The sequence below is a fragment of the Acipenser ruthenus genome, chromosome 2, assembly GCF_902713425.1.
Source record: "Acipenser ruthenus chromosome 2, fAciRut3.2 maternal haplotype, whole genome shotgun sequence".
NCBI lineage: Eukaryota > Metazoa > Chordata > Actinopteri > Acipenseriformes > Acipenseridae > Acipenser > Acipenser ruthenus.
Genome location: NC_081190.1, coordinates 29019773 through 29038905, shown reverse-complemented (window position 1 = coordinate 29038905; position 19133 = coordinate 29019773). Strand labels below are relative to the sequence as shown.

Below are 19133 nucleotides of genomic sequence, written 5' to 3'. Positions count from 1 at the left end.
AAAGCAAGACCCACACATAAAACTTTTTTTTTCTTTTCTATACACACTATTCAAATGTCATATTTTAAAATCTGCAGGACGTGTGCATTTATCAAACTGAATTACTACCCCCCACCCCACTAAAATGTAAACTTCTTACCTTCGTTTGGCTTGTTCTTCACCAAAAGCACGCTGACAGGTTTTTCAAGTTGGTCGCCATATCGGTTGTCTCGAGAGACGGGTGGGGAGGGACTCCGGTCCTGCAGCCTGTCCCGGCTCTTGCTTCTTATCAGCTCTTTCTCCTGTCTGTTGATGGGCTGAGGCTTGCGATTGTACTCCTTCTCATAGCTGGGGTCCCTGCTGTAGCTGCGTGCCGGGCTCAGGTCGCGGTCAATGCTTCTGCCTCTGCTGTGCTCTCTCTTGTGCTCCCGCTCGGGGCTCAGCCTGTCGATGCTCCTGCCCCGGCTGTGCGCCCTGGCATTGCCACGGTCTCTGTCAATGTCACGGCCCCTGTCATAATCGCGCCCCCGAGGCTCTGGGTCCCTGTATCCACCACGATCACGCTCCAGGTCGTAGTCACGCCCACGGTACTCCGGCTCTCTGTATCCACCAAGTTCACGCTCCAGGCTGTGTTCTCTGCCTCCCTGCCAGCCAGGGTCAGTGCGCCCGCTCCGTCCACTGTGTACACTCCTGCGGTCATACTCCTCCTCATCAGGGTCAAACATCCGGTCCTCCAAACCCGGAGAGGGGCCGTGCTTCAGGGGCTGCACAGGAACCTTCCTGGGCCTCTTCACCGTCTACACAAGCACAACAAAATAAAGAGAATGACGTTGCTTATTGACCTTATTACCAAACCGGTACACCATCTCATTTCAAGCAAGCTCGTTTTGTTGCTTTTTTTTTTTGTTCAGAACAATTAGCAAGTATAAAACAAAGAATAAAGTCAAACAAGCATTACTTACAATCTTAGCTACTTTCCCACATTTTCTTAACTGCTGGACAGCAAATGAATGAGGCACATTTTCCATAGGAATTGCGTTGACCAACACAACCCTATCATTTTCGCTGTGTGAAGATAAAACAAAAATTACAGATTGCATATTGACAATATTTGTAATTGTTAGGGTTGCAACGAAGTGTACATTTTGACCTTCGATGGTTCGGAACACATTACCGAAGGAAGGTTCGAACCCTTGGTGGTACTCATTTGCATAATTTACTGGTGAGGTCACCATAGCTACTTGTTTATATTTGATTGAAAATTCTATTATTTTATGGGTGATCCATATGAATGGAATAAAACAAACATTCACATGTAGTTTAAAAAATACGTTATATAGAACAGTAATCATGTTTTTATAAATTTAACAGTAACAATGTTTTTATAAATTTAAATGAAAATACATTTTTATTTACATGTATTTGAAGATGTTGCGATACAAAGCTTGCATTACACAATTGCAGCAGACTTAGGCAAAACAAAGCTTTATTTAACAGTCTCCGTTCCAAGCAGGTTATCAGTCACATTTTACTACTACTAAAAATACTAATACTACTAATAATAATATGAACATACGCTCGTCAAGTGACCCAAGAGATTGGTTATACCTCCATGATAAGAGTCACTTGCAAAGTTTGCATTCAACTTTTTTTTTTGGTCGTCTGGGCATTTAACAAAAAAAATCCCAAACAGCAGAGGGGTTTCGAGACATTTCTTTCAATACAGCTTATGTTATACGACGCTTTGCTGTCGAGACAGATAATTAAGAAATGAAAGGTTTGCTTCTGTATAACACGAGCTGGAGGGGGGAGAGACGGGCGGTGCTCAGTTTTCGAAATTAAAAGTGTTATCTTATATTTTGTATGTTTCAAACATATTCTACCATATCACTTCTCTTACACTGTCTTGTACACTAGATATTCAGTACATATTTACCTACAGCCGTACAGCCCCAGTGCTTTGGATACTGTACCCTGCTCCATACATGGCAGTGGCACCATATAGAGTTGCTACATTGCTATGATTTGGTTGGATTTTAATACAACAACTTCTGTTTATGTAATATGCATTATACAAATCAAAAGGATAAATTTTGCATTTGAGTGACATTTAATGTGTGATTTATAGTATTCCTATAATGTCAAAGTTAAAACATTTGTTAAAAAAAAAAAAGTGCGTCAATGGTGTCTGACGAACCTTCAAAGGTTTAAATCAATCTTCGAATCCCTGGCTAGCGAACGAACCTTCGAACACAGCCCTAGTAATTTTTTTACATTTTTTTTTGCAGTTACATCTTTCATCCTAGTAGTAACATTTGTGCTAATAGACAGTATTATTTGAGAGTGATTCACCAGGCTACACTTACTAAAGTAATCCATCTGCTGGACCTCCCTGGAGAACATCCGAAACTATAATGGAAGTTTCGCCATTTTCCATATTGGGGTTGTCTCTTCCTCCAGAAACTGCAATTCCAAAGCCCATTTTGGAATCCTTGTATTAAGAAAATCATAATAATAAAATAAATAAAAACTGAGCTAGATTCCCCTGTTTCCAAGTCTGCTAATGTCAGAAAGTATCCATCAACATTCCACCCCAATCTGACAGTTCTGTATTTCATTGTTTTAAACTGGTTTTAAATGATTTATAGCCAGGTTAAAGATACACTGTCAAATGGCAAACATTTTCTGTTGGTGCCAACTTCAGTGCTAGGTGGATGATGCAATTCATAACTGCAGACACAGTCAGTGGTACATTTAAAAATATTAAAATAAACAAACAAAGACTAACATTGACTAGAAGACATTTTTGGTTCACATTATCACCTAGGGATATAAGAATGTAAACCAAAAATTAAGACTGTGAAAAACAGGTTGTTGAATTTTACAAAGTTTATTTTAATATTTCTAAATGTTTGTCTGCTTCAGGTACACAGGCACAAACACGTGATGGAAACAAGGCTCCCAGTGAAGAATGCACTACTTTTTTTTTTTTTTTTTTAGACCAAACTTATCTTCAGATGTTTTACATAAATATGCAGTCACTAAAATCTCAAACATTTCTGAAATAACCACTTTAAACCCATTTGGCTAATAACACATTGGCAATTAGTGCAATTATAAAACCATCTCCTCAAAGAGGCATTTCCTGTGAAATATACAATTTAGTTATCTCCATATAGTTCAATAGTAGGATCACTGCTCCTGCTGTGAATGTGGAGAAGCAATCTACCATAAACAGATCACACGTTGTACAATTGTGGTTAGAAATGTGCAAAAAACATGCTGTGAGCTACATCCAGCTCTTGTGCCAGATCACATGTGAAAATATCTCATAAGGTTTGTTACAGTATATATGCATGTATTCAGGGTGCAATAAATGTAAACCTAGTGTGACACGCTACAATATACAAGAATGTATATGTACTGTTAACATGAAGACAACTTTAGTCATACTAGCTGGCCTCCTGTGTACTGTACAGTTTATTCTGCATGTGTTAACTTCCACAGAGGTTTCAAATTGTGGGACTGCAGCCTTGATGTAGTCAGATAGATAGTGACCTCAACTGCTGGCTCTCAATGAGCATCCCCTGAGGAGAGACACCAGAACCCTGCCTGCCTGCCTGAGCTTAAACTGGAGTGGCAGGTACCAGTACCAGGGGGTGCCTGTAGCTATCTCAGCCTGCTTCTGCCAGTCAGCAAGACTTCTGGATGTGTCTCAAATAGGATTACGGCTATTACATGTGGGGAAAAAACATGAACAGATTTTTCTCTCATTCATCTGCACCATAAGAAAGTACATCACACAGATTATTATTATTTTTTTTATCCCTGAACTATTGACACTAAAATCCAGATGCCTTAACAATACACTACAATTACTGGAGTACATCCTTGCAGTGGGTCTTGTTTTTTCCTTTGAAAGGAAGGAGAGGTCAAGGGTCCTTCATTGGCAAAGCAATGTGCAGTACAGTTTTATAACACTGGCCAGTCACTGCTATATGAATGTTCTTACCCGCTGCAGTGTCACACTGTACTGCTCCCATATTGTCTCCTCCATTCCTGAGGTCTGTGAATAATAGAAAAGCATATTAATATAAAGCAAAATAAAGAACATTTAAAAAAAAGTATTAAATCTTGATATCATATATTACCAGCTACATTTACCACGCTTGTATACACATTTTATATACACTGCTCCAAACAATAAAAAAGTACTTTCAGAGATGTGCACATTAAGCATTATAAATCATGACCTGACCCAGACATTTTTAATTACTCTAGAAGGGGTGTTGGACATGATTTCAACACAGGATTTGGACATTTATAATACTTCATATGCACATCTGAATAACCCTTAATTGTATGGAGCTTTGTACATTTGGTTTCTCAGGTTTGTTCAACTGAGAAATATTACATATCCTTTCGAATAGGGTACAGCTTCCAATATAATTAGACATTATGAATTACAGTGATGAATCATGTAGCACAAGGGTGTCAAGTGCCCGTGCCCCCCCCCCCACCCCCCACCCCCCAATTAAGGAACAAGGTACCGGTACTTAAAGTAAATAAGGGTTGGGCACTTTAAGTTTGCTGGGCAGCTAAACAAAAATGCACCTCCCCCCTCACAAAATGTTTGGTCTCTGTGAGCGATAAACAAAAGTCACATGACTAATGTTAGTCATTCTACTTCTCTGCTAAATTGTGCTGGAGGAGTTTATACTACACTGCAATAATGATGTCTGTGTCTCAAGTGGTTTCTGTTGCACATGATAAAAGTGTGATGGATTTACATGCACCCCTTTACAAATTGGTATAGACATGCATACAGGAATTCTGTATAGCTGGGTGGCACAGCATTATAGCCAGAAGCACTTTTAAATGGAAAAATAAAATTGCCTTAACTTAAATATATAACAAGACAAAGAATTTGAATAATAATATGAAATTGAATAATAATTTACTCTAATTCGTACCCAGGCTGCACTGCTCCATTTACCCCCTGATCCTTTGCAATCTTTCTTGTGTTTCTGGCAGAGATTGCATATCATACCACCAAATTCCTTGCTGTAAAAAGCCATTTCCATTTTTTCACATAACATCATACCCACTATCACAATTTTTTTTTTTTTCCCACACACTGGCCCCTCTTGCGGTTCTTCCAATTCACTTTCTACAAGTTGCTCTAAGTTGACGATATCGGGTTGCTTCTTTTCATTTTCATCATCCATTTCGGTTTGGTAATTTCCACATTCATTGTCACTATTTTTTTTACTATACACACACACACACACAGAGTTAAGTAACTGAAGACTATGAACTAGCTTACTATAGCTACCCAATGTAACCAGGTTTCTCCATGAATGAATGAGCGCGTTTCTTGTAAAAACAGCATCATCATCACAACTGGACAAGCTCTTCTCTAGATATATGCAAACATGTAAATGTGACTGCCAGTCACACAGTAAAATGTTGACATTTGAAAAGCGTATCATGACTCCTCAACATGGAGAACACAGAAATTTAAATGTCTGCATTTCTATTAAGTGTGATCAGGAAACACTTTGTGCAAAGTCCTTCAGCATTCACAGTCAACGCTCTCCTTTATGAAGAGGTACTGGAACTTAACACTACCATACTAAAGAAAACAACTGCTATGTAAAAACTACCCTTTAAGACAGCAGATGTAAAATGCATGAATCTTTCAACTGGGATTACAGGTATTACATTTTTGGAAGAACACCAAGGTCCCGTCAACTGACTGGATATTAAAAAAAAAAAAAGAAAACTATCAGCAGTGGTTCAGAAACAGTATGTCCCATGTGGGGGTGCGCACACACACACACACACACACACACACACACTAAATACCAGCGCAGTGCAATAACAGTACACATTGAAAAGCATATTGTTCTTCATTCTGCAATAGAGAAAATAACAACTACTCCAACTACAATGCCCATTTATTTAATGCTAATAAGTTCAGTCAAAAAGTATTTCATAAATAATGGTAGGTATTGTACAATGTGTGCTAACTATATTCTTGGAGTTCAACTGATTTCCATAAATGAGTGAACACAACAACAACAATGCTACAGGTCAACCCACCAAGCTTGTTGAAACAGAGGAACACAGAAAAAAGAACACAAGTTTCAAATACTAGAATGTAAACTTTTAAAAAATGAGAGGATTATATTTTTATTCTAATAAAATGTCTTTTTATTTTTTTATTTTTTTTTACAGGGCATCTTTCTTCAGTGCTGTGTTAAAAATAGCTTTCTTAATAAAATAGTCAATTAATTTGAAACTGTAGAATAAAAATGTATAAACCCAATATTACAATAATATATTCACATATTGTATCATTCTGCAAAAGTAAGCCACAACATCCTTTTGAGCATTTACTTTCCAAGCAGTGCCAAGAAACAACAAACTTGTACTAAAGATAAAAATGGTATCATGTGTGTGATTATAATATATAATATATATATATATTCCAGAATAAAAGTTCATTTTTTTTTTTTAAATGCTCCTCAGTTCTGGTGTGTTTTTCTACAGCTTGGTGTTGTCCACACCTTACCAATGTTGGAAAACCTGCTAAAAAATGTACATGAAAATAATCAAAAGCACATTTTTCTGAACTAGAGTACTTCTTTCCAATCTAAATAGCCAGAGCTGAAAACAGATTAAAGCCCTTGACTAAAAATAACTCACATAACCTCTGAAGATGCGGAGGGTTTTCACGGTGTGCGTCCATTTCCTCTGCAGTGCTTGCACGGTCTTCATAGTCACAACAATCGTCTGGTTGCAGGACTCGTCCACAACCCAGCGATTCATCCATTTCCATCTGCCTTTACGTAATCCTAATACAATGCTGGCCTACATAACAAATCCTGCTGTCAATATCCACAACTGGATAAAAAAAAGAAAGCTCATGATCTACAGCCTCCAATAATTACAGGGCAACAGCCCATTTCTAAATATAGCCCACAACACTGGTGGCCACTTAAATAGAAAGCCTTTTGCGGGAGGCAGGAAACAGTATATTACACTCCCAGAATAATAAGAAATGACTGTTGTCAATCAGTAAACTAAATGAGCATACTGCACTAAAACATTACTGCCAGATGAACAAGCAATACATTATACAACTGGTTAACTGAATAAAAACACTGTTCACCTACAATTCAGATTAATCCATCCCATGGCAAATGGCAGTTATGAAGATGACCATTCTTAGTATTTAACACACGGTTTTAATTGTGGTTTACCAAGCTTTTCTACATTTTTTCTATCCATTTCTTATTACGGCTATAAACCTTTAAAAGGTTATACGGTTTCCAATCTTTAACTTCAGCACTCAATATATTAGATTTAATTTTGGTCTTAGGACTGCAAACTAAGCTGCAGTACTGCTGCCTTTGCAGTTGAAAGATTTCTGAAGCTGAGCTTGCACGCCCAAGCTCAAAATTAAACAACATATATGGCAGTGCTTGAGTTCAAGACTGGAAAGGTTGCTTTCCTAGCTGTACGAGTACTGAACTACAAAGTTTGGATAGATTCAGTGAAAGCTTTAACTGCATGTTATTTTATTAGTCATAGCACTCAAGCATAACAGAGTGCAGTATGAAATATAACTAAGTGTAAACATATTTTGAAACCACTAAAACATGTTTATTTTATTATTCATTGCGTTTGTTCCTATCTACAAGTGGGACTTTGGGTTGAATAAGATCGCATGTTAGACAACTTAATCCTGCACATATGATCTAAGGGATGTGGGTAAAATCTAAAATCAAGCAGCACACATAACTTTGTATCTTATTCAAGAGGTGAATTAAAAAATGCTTTATACAACCTTTCTTAAATAAGGTAAACAAATAAATAAATAAATAAATAAATAATATACATTAAATACTGTATACACACACACACGAAATCTAATATCCAAGTGAAACAAGTAGTGCTTAAAAGCATCTGAACTTTGTAGACTGATTACAAATATAATGCTTCAAACAGAATATATTCTGTTTCTAAATAAACTACTTACTGTCTTAACACTACCAAAAGTTTAGACGCCCCACTGAACTGTGGGTCCTCCAGGTCAGGGTCAAAGTACAATGGAACAGCCCTGAGCTTGTGCTACACTTGGCATATTGGGTTAGTACTGGCAGTCAGTCTAAAAAAAAACAGCTAGCAAAGGTTACTGCTGATCTCTTAATACAAAAAACACACATTTACATAAAATCTACCTCCACCTCCAGAAGTATTTCCAACACTAAATGAATAACTTCAGGACTTAAAACCAATCCAGACATAGTGAAAAACAGTGCAGTAGTAAAGGTATAACAAACACCCAGTCAATGCCACGTGGTTTAGGGTATGACGTGTTGATAAAACAGAATGTAATGCCAACTTGAACAAGTAACTAGTACTAACAGAATTCAGGAATTCATGCTGCTGTTTAACACAAACTCGACGTGTACCAACAAGCCTTACGGAAAACAAAAGGAGCAAAACTTACTGGGAAATGTGCAATTTCAACCCTGCAAGCCTTAAATATTTGATTAGTACACAGTGCATTTAGTTCCACGTTTAATTTAGAGTGCTTTTACTGCTATGTTTAAAATATCTAGTTTTCAATGACTTGCACATATAAAAAGAACACTAATGAACTGCAACTTTTACTGCCTTTACAACTCTCTAAAAAAACAAGATTACAGAAACTATTAGTGAAAGCCATTTAACTCAACTAGATTACAGTCTAATCCAATTCTGTGACATGGTTAGCTTTAATCAACAAAAGAGAGCCTAGGATTAGGTTTCTCAGGAGACCATCACCCCTACAGCAAAGTCACCAAGATCAATTGTGCTCAATAGAAACCCTGATTACTGTTCAAGATGTCTATTAGCAGAGTTACTGGCAGACAAGTGTGAGCACAAACCAAAACTACCATTACAAATGAACTGGTCCTCACACAGCAAGAGGTGTTTCACTTGCATAGGGAAAATTAGTCAATAGGTGTTTTATAGAAACACTATAGTATACTCTGTACTAACATTCCCTGCTGCCCTCAATAGGTAATTTCTCCTGAGTGTATGCAAGTCACAGTAAGTTTAATCATTACCAAATTCAATTACTCACTGTACACATGCCCTAATCTTACACAGAGGCTGGCTAAAAATCAGTGGACATAATGGTTTGAAAGCTTTGCAATGATTCATAAATCACCTCATTTAGACTCTGGTTTCTATGGACAATATTAACTTCAGTAACTTTTGACACATTTATGACAGCCTGTACTTATAAACAATTATTAGAATTTAGAACAGCATTTGAAAATGAGTCCACACCGCTTGTAAATCCATGCTCATCGGACCTAGAAGTTATTTTATTTTGTGGTGTACTAAGGAAATAAATCAAGACGTCATTTGTCTGTGCCTTATGTTTGCTATTTTACTTTTAAACAGGGATTACACAAGGAATAACATTTAAATCTCTCAGCTACTGACAACATTAAAATGTTTCACTGGGACACAAAACCTGCATCCTCTATGGTGAAAACAATTTAAATACAGGATACCATGTTTAGTAAAAGTCTAGGAAGTAACAATTCTTACTTTACTACTCTTTAATATAAATATATATCTCAAATAACAGGGAGATTTGTGGGGAATTTACTGTAATCTCCATGCTGATTCAAAGACATCCTCCCCACCCCAAAGAACACTTTAACCGCATATAAAACATATCAGTTTACACTTTTTTCCTTCTAGCGTCTGCCAGTAATCCATGTAAACAGCTTTAAAACAACAACTTAAGCCTTGCCTAAATCCAAGGATAAAACACAAAAGTCTTACCATGTCTTGGAATCGGACAGCCATTTTGGAGCTCTGTATTCAGGTAAGCATATATTCTGACTCCTTCACCAGCAGCTTTGGACAAAAAGACCCTTCACCTATTTTTAATATCTGTCGCTTCCAATGTGCAACAGAATTCAAAGCTTTTCTAGAGTAAATACTATTGTGAGAAAAACACAATGAAAAACTCTTTTCTGGATCGCTACATTTTTGTTTTAAAAAAAAAGAAAGTGAATTTTTCAACCTATCCCACTATCCCTTGCAAAGTAATTAAATGTGGCTTGTGGGTGCAGCCAAGCCCATGTTTTTCTACAGCTCAGCCAATTGTACCTCGCTTCATGGTAATACGATCATGGATATAGGTTGCTTTCATAGGTAAATGTGCTCAAGGCCAGAGCTCCTGTTCAATTCTCTCCTTAAAATGGCAGTAGGGACTCGTAAAAGCTACTCCTCCCAACACAAACAATTGAGTTACCTGTTCCAAAACAGCTAGCCCTACATAAAAGGACAAGACAAAAACAAGAAGTGTAGGGCAATAAATGACGAGGCAAAAACGAGAAGTGTGGGGCGCCATATGTAACAATTTATAAATGATAAATACTAAGGATACCAAAATAGTAAAGTGATGGGACTTATGCACGGATGGGTTCAATTGTATAGGTATATTTAAACTTCATAAAGGATTTACTGTACTAGCATTAACATTTATTCAACTTATGATATTTTAGGAAAACATGCTCAAAAGAAAGACAGCCTCACATCCCTGACCTTACCCTAAATTATTTTGATAGTCTTTATATTGGAGAAACATGTATTCCCTTTTGAATTATCGAAAGCATTGTAAAATGGTTACTTTATAAAAACATGTTTAAAAATGTGAACAATTTTAACTGAGTGACTGTTAAACTGCCATACAGAAACGCAAGCTATTAAGTGTTTTTTTGGCTGGTGCTCTCAAGGAGTACCAGAGAACTCTTAGGATAAAATGACTGTGCTCATCGCCCAGGGAAAATACAAAAATAAGCTGAAATTGAAACTTATAACATGTAACTTTCCAAATGTTGGTAACTTACATTGCTCAGCATAGATATTGGGGGCTGTACTATAAAATAGCAGTGAATGCAATGTTTATTTATATATTAGTCTAACTTGTTGTTCTAAATCAACATCCTTCTTTTTATTAGTGGCTACGTCAATTGTTTTGTCCATTGTTCTTACTGTCCCAGAAAGGAAGTTTCTGATTCACTCTTTGAAAGGGAAACTCATAATACAATATCCTGCAGCCTAATGCTACTGAATCAGTTCTGAAACCTTCATAAATAATCCAGTAATATCCCTTTACCACAGCTGGAGAGTAGAGTTTTGTTTGGTGGATAAAAAGCAGAAAACCATAATAAAGGGGGGGGGGGGGGGGGGGGAATCTCTGTTTCTTGCAGGACAGAATTCAAGTATCTTCCTGTTTAAACCAGAACCTGTATTCATGCTGACAGGACCTTCTGGTAAGAATCAAAACAGCTTTACTTGGTACAGTTTCACTAACAAATAACAAAACAAAAAGAAAATCCCTCCTGGGTTACTAGGCATCTGATATTCGACTGAAGTTACAGTCATTTGTATTTTAACCCATACAGCAGGAAGAGCCTCGCAGTTTTGTGATTAGCATCTAGGATACAAAATTTACCAACAGGAAATCTCATTCGTCATGGGATAGTAACTTATTCCCTAATCACACCAATGAATACCGTAAATCCCATATTAAATTACTTTGACTTTCTCTAAGGATGACAACCTCAGTGTACAAAAACAGAGACAAGGCACAAATAATTATAAAATAAAATAAAATGTAGAATGGGCCTGATTCAGGCCTTTACTTTGACGTGACTGAGAATTAGCTGCAAGTGCTGCCAGGGCAGAGTACACTTCCTTCTGAAACTCATGCCAAGTCTGAAGAGTCAAGGTTTCAAATGCTAAGCAACAAGACTTTTGTATAAAGAGTTCAGGCATTCCAAAAAACAAGAAACAATTCCAGTGAAGCAATTGAACAAAAATAAGTTACGGCCTCATTTATTATAACATCTCATTTATCGCTGTGTTACAACTTAATTTAAACTTGAATTATTAAGTGGTTTCATATGTTTTTTATGAAGCTGTTGGCCAATTCCTAAAATGTTCTTACTTTGTCCCAATTATACTTAGCGAGCTGTAACAATTTTCATCTAAGGAATTTTACTGTAAACTTTACTTTTCCTGCAATTATCCTGTGTCGGTTTTATCATATGATTAATCTTCAGAGTGGAAAACCAAAATCACAGCCATCACTCGTATCATGCAAACCCTATGCTAGGTTCCCCAAGTTCTGGCAAACCGTTCAAGATATAACCTTAATCAGAACCTTCTAGAATTTCAACTGAGGAAGCCCCAATTCCAATACAATTGGAATTCATAACACACAGCTAAAAATATGTGGAACTTACTTGCATTAAAGTCTGTAACGGCTCCTCCTTTATATCCCCATCGCTGGGGATAAACCTGAATAAAAACTAGTTCAGAGGGGTGCTGATTCAATATCTGAAACTACTTTGGCCAAATCATGAGAATGTAAAACAGTATTGTTTAGCTTTTTTTTTTTTTTTTTAATTCAAACATTTATAGAGGAAATTACGCAGTTAGACACAAATCTTGTACAGGCCCACCCTTTGATATCAGGAACTTCCACATTCATTGAAATATATATATATATATATATATACAGAATTAGATAGATAGATAAATAAAACACACACATCTATCAAAATGAACAGAAAGGCAAGATGTTTTTTTTTTTCTAAAAGTAAACCCAATAAAAATTCATATTAAAGACACAGATGGACAATTATAGATTTGCATAGACATAGTGCAGGTGGATTTAAAAAAAAAAAACAACAAAAAACAATAGCAAAGTCCTATTTTATCATGCTGTAACACAATGAATAATTAAGCACATGGTTGGAAATAACAAAAGCTTTCAAGTGAACCGGGTTTGATGAGCCAAACGAGATTACTGGTACCTCTGATTTTAAGAGGTCACTTCAGGTTTTTACTCAAGAGACTTCACGCTGACTGATCTGCTGTGGTCACTAGTTACACTACTTTTTAAGATTAAAGAACAGATGAACAGAGAGGACTACAACACTCAAATGCATTTGTGTTTTCTTCATGTCGCCTAAAAGGGTAGCCACGTTTATATTCATATTTTAAACCCCAACTGTTACTGTTTAACTACTGTTGTTTTTATACAGGCATATAGAAACACCTGCAACACCTGTTGCTGTGGCGACGCACACGTTACCTCGCGCTTCAAGACTGGAATGTTCCAACAGGGATCCCCGCAGAGCGCAGAACGGTGAAATAGTGGGATTAATTACATTTGGAATAGCTGAGTGCATGTCTCGTGTAGCTGACAGATGCGGGTGGTTTGTGCAAACCCGCAGAGTCAACATAAAAAAAATGCATTTCATGGTGCAAACGACAAGACTCTATCCCCGCAGAAAAAGGGTGGACTAGACCAATACTCACGTAGTTAACAATTAACAGCCCCGGCCCCATTCCCAAAGGTGCGATTTAGAACAGCGTGAGTCTTTACCTGGCTGTAGAGCGCCACCCTTTCCTGCCCGAAGAGGAGGGGGATCCAAAAGAATGTTTTAGAGTCTATCACCCATCGCTTTCAAAGCACCTACTTATGTTGTAGCACATGTCATGAATGATACATCAGATGTTTGTGGTTAAATAAAAATTAAAAAACACTTAAAACTAAACTACTTATCCTAGTCCTTTATCCCAAATACGTATTCTCTCCCCTTGACTAATTCTGACACTGTGATGTAAACTGACCCTGCAACCAAGGGAGAGGGGTGGATTATGTGTTTCTATAAATATAGTGTACATTTGTTATTTTTACAACCAACATTTTAAAAGTGCAACCTCGATATACACGTCGCGTTATTAATGTTATAAAGAACTCAACACGCAGAATTATCTTGCAAACAGTATTTCGCTGTGCCTTGCGCTGATTGTTGAAGAAGTAGGTCAGCAGGTGGAAGGAGTTACATTCCAGCACGGGGCACATGGCGAAACTTTATGTGAACCTCCAAACAAGAAGCCACGTAAGTAATCATGTACCGAAACTTAATTCCCCAACAATAATAATAATTTAAAAAAAACGGACATGTTACTTTTCATTATAGCCAACTGAAATAATTGTAATGCAATTAAGAGGTATTTGTGAAACCAGACCTATTACGACGAAATAAAGAAATCGCATGTACTTACACCAAACAATTGTGATACACTTCTGCTTGCGTAAACCACCCTTTCTCCTTTCACTGGCATCCTCCTGCGCTTTGAATAGATCAAAAGAATATCTTTCTTTTATCGTCAAAGAATCCGGAGACAACAACTGAGTAAGAGGCTGCCCTTTCTTATACTAGCCTCAAACGTTGAAATTTAACATTCGTGATTTTTGACGGTGGTACAACAAAAAATCTGACTGAGGTCTACTTTTTTCCCCATACAGTGTCTTTCCTCAAAACAATTCTGCTAATCCAGAGAAAGCTGTAAACATTATTCTTGGGAGCACAAACTTAACTAAGGAAACCTTCTTTAGGAATGTACCATAGGGAGAAATGGTGAGGGGAGAGGGGGCACTTTATTATTGATAGATTTAAAACGTGTCAACATAACAAAATATAATTAATACAGTTGAGGCATACATAAGTAATTTCTTTACAGCCTGTTGTACATTTATTTCGCACATCAAGTTTTTAACATCAAGTTGGAAAAAATTGGCGTTCACCCCTCCCACATTTTTTTCTTAAGTTCCAGCAAGGTTGTGGGGTTTCTGCGTTGATTTACTTTGTGTCCTTTCTGTGAATGTCCTAAGCAAACAAAGTGAATTGAACTACTTATATTGTTTTAATATAGAATATTCTTGAACTGACTTATCCTACATGAATATAGTCGTTTCAGAAAAATTCTGGAATGAGAAAAACAGTCAGTAATTGGGCCAGTTTAAAACAACGAGATAGCGTGCTGCGCTTTGTCAACATCGTTCTCATAATTAAAATAAATTACGCAAAATGTGCGATGCAAGTATTTTTAAAGCACGGTGCTGGTTTTATAACAAACTCGAAAATCGTTCCACTAAGTCTCATTATATTATAGTAATAAAGTGTATAATTACGGTCGTCGTTTTCACAGAGACTTTCTTTTAAAAGTGGGTAAAGGCTTGAACACTAACGGAATTGCTGCCAGCTTCCGATATTCCACTTAAGTAAACATGTCAGTTGTAACTACGGTTACATTAAACAAATAGCGGCACAACATATTTTAATAAAATGTTTTTTTTATAGTAAAAAGCAGTTTAACTAGAGCGTCCATCCGACTACATCTCATTAGATTTGATACATACTTACAACCTCGTGTTAAGTTTGATACATTTGCTTTCCACAAAGAATGACACTTTGTATAAAATATAAACCAATGGACATAAACTGCTAAGTTAGCACCACAATTCTGTGACTGTCGAAAGTGGAAATATGTAGCAAAGTTTTATGACATGTGTACACAGATAAACTAAAACACAAGGGGGTATTGTCTCGCTTTCATCTAAGAAAATTGGTCAACACCAGCCTGTAAATGTAATGTTTTGCCTAACTAATAACAACATTTGCATACGGCGAAAATGTTAGAAAAAAAATAAATCTGTTGATTTTCATGTATAACGTTGCCTAATCGTTTATTTCCATATAAACGCATATTTAAGCAATGTGACATTTGAAAACAGTACATTTCAACCAGAATCTATCTAATACTGTTGTACCACCTTAGAAAATATTTTCTGGCGATTCACTGTTGAAAACAACGATGAGTGGAAGACGTAATGTCGTGCAGTTCGTCAACTGTTAGAAACAACGTTTAAGATTTCAGTTGACGCAACCCAGATTGCCAATTGCTTATTTTAAAATGTGATTCAGAAAAATGTAAGTTAAACTTAAGTAAAGATAGGATAGTGTAGTACAGTCAAATGAACAATTAATTGACACTATTATACAGTGACTGCAACCTCCCTACAGTAGTGTGGTATTATATTTATTTAATATAGTGCAAATCCATTATAATCTGTGGGGTTTGTTACATTGATTTGATTTCAATTGCAGTACCCTCCACCCTTTATAACAGAGCATTCAGTATTTATTCAGTGTCCAGAAATGCGTGATGCACTACTAGATTTTCATCATTAACTTTATTTGCCATTCTCCAATTGGTGGAAAAGGGAATATTTGCCGGTAGCAGATCATATTAAAACAAACTAACAAAACTAAGAAACGGGTGGATGATGAACCTTGCAATAAAATCAGCAGCAACACCAGTTTTTAAACATCTGTCTCAACCGATAGATTCTTATTGTTGTTTAGGTTTATTTTGGATCCTTTTATGTGTCAGTCGTCTTTTTAAGTTTAAAAGTATCCTTATAAAACTCAAAATCCTGTCTAAACACTGTAACATTTGTTCTATGTGGTGCAGTATTTCCCACATCCACTGGAGGCAGTGTTGCAGGAGGACAGGTGAATGGTTACACTGGTTTATGAAAGAGGTTGGTCATGATGCTGAGAGCTACTGTACATTGAGGATTGAGGGGTGCTTTACAGTTTGAAAATGTATCATATATTCAATGACGGAAAGCGAAAATGATACAAAGCGCATCTAAACAACAATGCATTGGTTACAATAACTCTGACCCGGCACACTACTACAAAGTTGCTCTTAAGCACCTAGAAACATAAAAAAAATGCCTGGTGCTACCCTGGATTAGCCATAAAGATGGGCCCTGATTATAGAGCTAGAACAGTCTTTATCTGCCCTTTATCTTTGCTACTGTGACTCCAGTTATCACAAAGCCAACATTGACCCAGTTTCTGACTGTAGTTTTGTGGTTTTATAAAATACATTTATTCTCTTGACAGGCTCCTTAAATATTTCAAAACAAACACAAACACATGAACAGTGGCACCATTTCACTGCCGACAGGAAAAGACAGCAGTCTCAATTAAGGGATTGCTTGAAGCACCTTTAATTGCTATATCAGATGTCATCTCCATGTGAAATTTCAGCTGTTTTTACAAGTCAACTGCTACAGGTTTGAAATAAGCGACAATGAACTGCATAAACCGAGACACAGCTTTTAGTTTTATCACATTATAACCGTAGTTAAAAAATACAGCACATGCCTGAATTCTCAGATGTCTCAACCCAGTGATGGTGGTTCTTGTCATATACGATAGTAAATTACTTTGTTCTTATTCTTTGTTTATGAACACACTGTCACATATCTCAACACAATTGTAAATGCACATTGCTATCACCAAAATATGCATCCGTTCCCGACCCCAGGAAAAATAACAATGCTCTATTGTCAGTTGCTACCCCTTTTCCCTTACGCATGATGCGACTATCCAAACAAATTAATGTTAAAGGTTGTGGTCATTGCTGTCTTGGTAAAGCAATGCAAATGTGCCTAATCCTGTTAGTATATTTATCCAGTGTCCTCAACACTTCTGAAAGTTATTTAGGTCAAACTGTTTATCTCTCCCAACTTCAAAGGTATAGTCACAGACTGCATGTTGCAATTGAACACAACATCATGTAATTCACGACTATGGTCACAATGTATCTTACATACCAGGACAGCATTGATTCAAAATATATGCTACATATTAAAGGTGGTTCTAATTTTGTATCAGTCATGCAATATTATGTATGCTGTATCCACTCTCTGAAGGTCACCCATAATACTTCTGCTAATGTGAACACAAATTGGACGGGCACAAATCAATGCTATGGATTTTAGAGAAGCCTAGATGTCAGTTGTTGCATAAACTCTATAAAATAACAGCACTGTCACAGAATATTTAGCTTGGCTACAATTGTGCCAGTAACTAGAGCACATATATTATAATAAAATAATTGGATAACACGTCTTATGTCCTCCTGAATCCATTTTTGCCTTACACCATAAATTGCTCCACCAGAAACTGTGTATTAACAACCAAACTTGCTAGTTCTATAAGCACTTTAGTTCCAGTACTAAATTAACTGCGTTGAGGTTATATTTCTGTATTTAAAGCATTTAAATAAAACAGGAACTTTGTGGTTTTGGAGCCATGCTTCTACTTCAGCAACGCCCCGGGCATCTACTATTTTTTAATAACCTAAGCATAGAAACGGCACTGCAGTATCAGAACAGTGCGGCAAGATTAGACACCTGCAATTACGGTGGTGCTAATGTACATTTATGTTTGTTTCTGTTTCATTTTAATAAGTTATTTTGTTTACATGACAGGAAAAGGGCTTATTGATATTTTTTAAGAAAGAAAAGGACCTACATTTCAGTTCTGTATGGAGGTTGCTTTGACAGTTTTACACGGCAGTGTATTTATTTATTGATTGCTGTGCGTGCCGGCAGCTCTGACGCAGAAGGCGCAGGATGAGACGATGGAGAAGTGCTGTGGAGAAGAGCCGGGTAAGCAGAACTGTAAGGACTGTCCTTAGGGAAAGTGAAGGAAAATTAGGCCTCTTGCTCTCTCGAGCTGTGTTTAGGCCTGACGGTAGTACAAATGCTCCAAACCTGGAAGTGCAGAGCTGAAACCGAAATGCTTTTGTGGCTGTGTATCTTTTACTAAAGCTGCAACCTCTCAGTTGCCAACCCCTCTGTTTATTACGATATCATAAAACTACTTGATCTTAGTTTGCTTAATGCTTTTAGCAAACAGCTAGGTAAAATAAGAAATGGTACAGGTAATACAAAAAAGTAATTAAATAAATGACAGTGGTTACAAAATGTTTCATAATAGCAATTACACACTCCAGTGGGTGGAACAACAAGAGACAACCACACCCTTGAGGTATTAGAATAGAAGCAGTCAGCTACTCCTACCTCATAATATACACAGGGGTGTGGTCATGTGGTTATCACCACCTAACACCCTCTGGCTTGCTGCCTTATTGCTTACATTGCAAGAACTAAATCTGCAGAAACAAAGGAACCTGTTTTCAGACTATTTCATTCTGCCAACTTAACGTTTTCAAAGGAGACAAGCACCTGTTTATTTGACAAAATCAAAGCCTAAAAACAGTTTGCCAGATAATGCAGGAATGGCAATTTCTGTATAAAACTACCCCTGGAAGCCATGCTCGGAGAGGCACATTGTGGGCTATTAAGGCCATTTCTCATGTTTTGCCAGTTAGTGTACATTTGGGAA

General features: G+C 36.9%; 1 protein-coding gene across 11 annotated transcripts in view; it reads right to left on the bottom strand.

Annotated features, from left to right (window-relative positions):
• The window catches only part of LOC131698846 (tight junction protein ZO-2-like), a 45593-nt gene that overhangs the window by 17529 nt on the left and 8931 nt on the right, over positions 1 to 19133 (bottom strand). For 3 of the 11 annotated variants that reach the window (XM_058993394.1, XM_058993361.1, XM_058993373.1), the window contains 4 exons: positions 3992 to 4045; positions 2346 to 2470; positions 942 to 1044; positions 140 to 776 (listed from right to left, as the gene is read on the bottom strand). In XM_058993394.1, the coding sequence (XP_058849377.1) occupies positions 140 to 776; positions 942 to 1044; positions 2346 to 2470; positions 3992 to 4036 (910 nt within the window). In that variant the 5' untranslated portion in view covers positions 4037 to 4045. The other 8 variants (XM_058993328.1, XM_058993381.1, XM_058993337.1 and 5 more) reach the window with 8 other exon arrangements.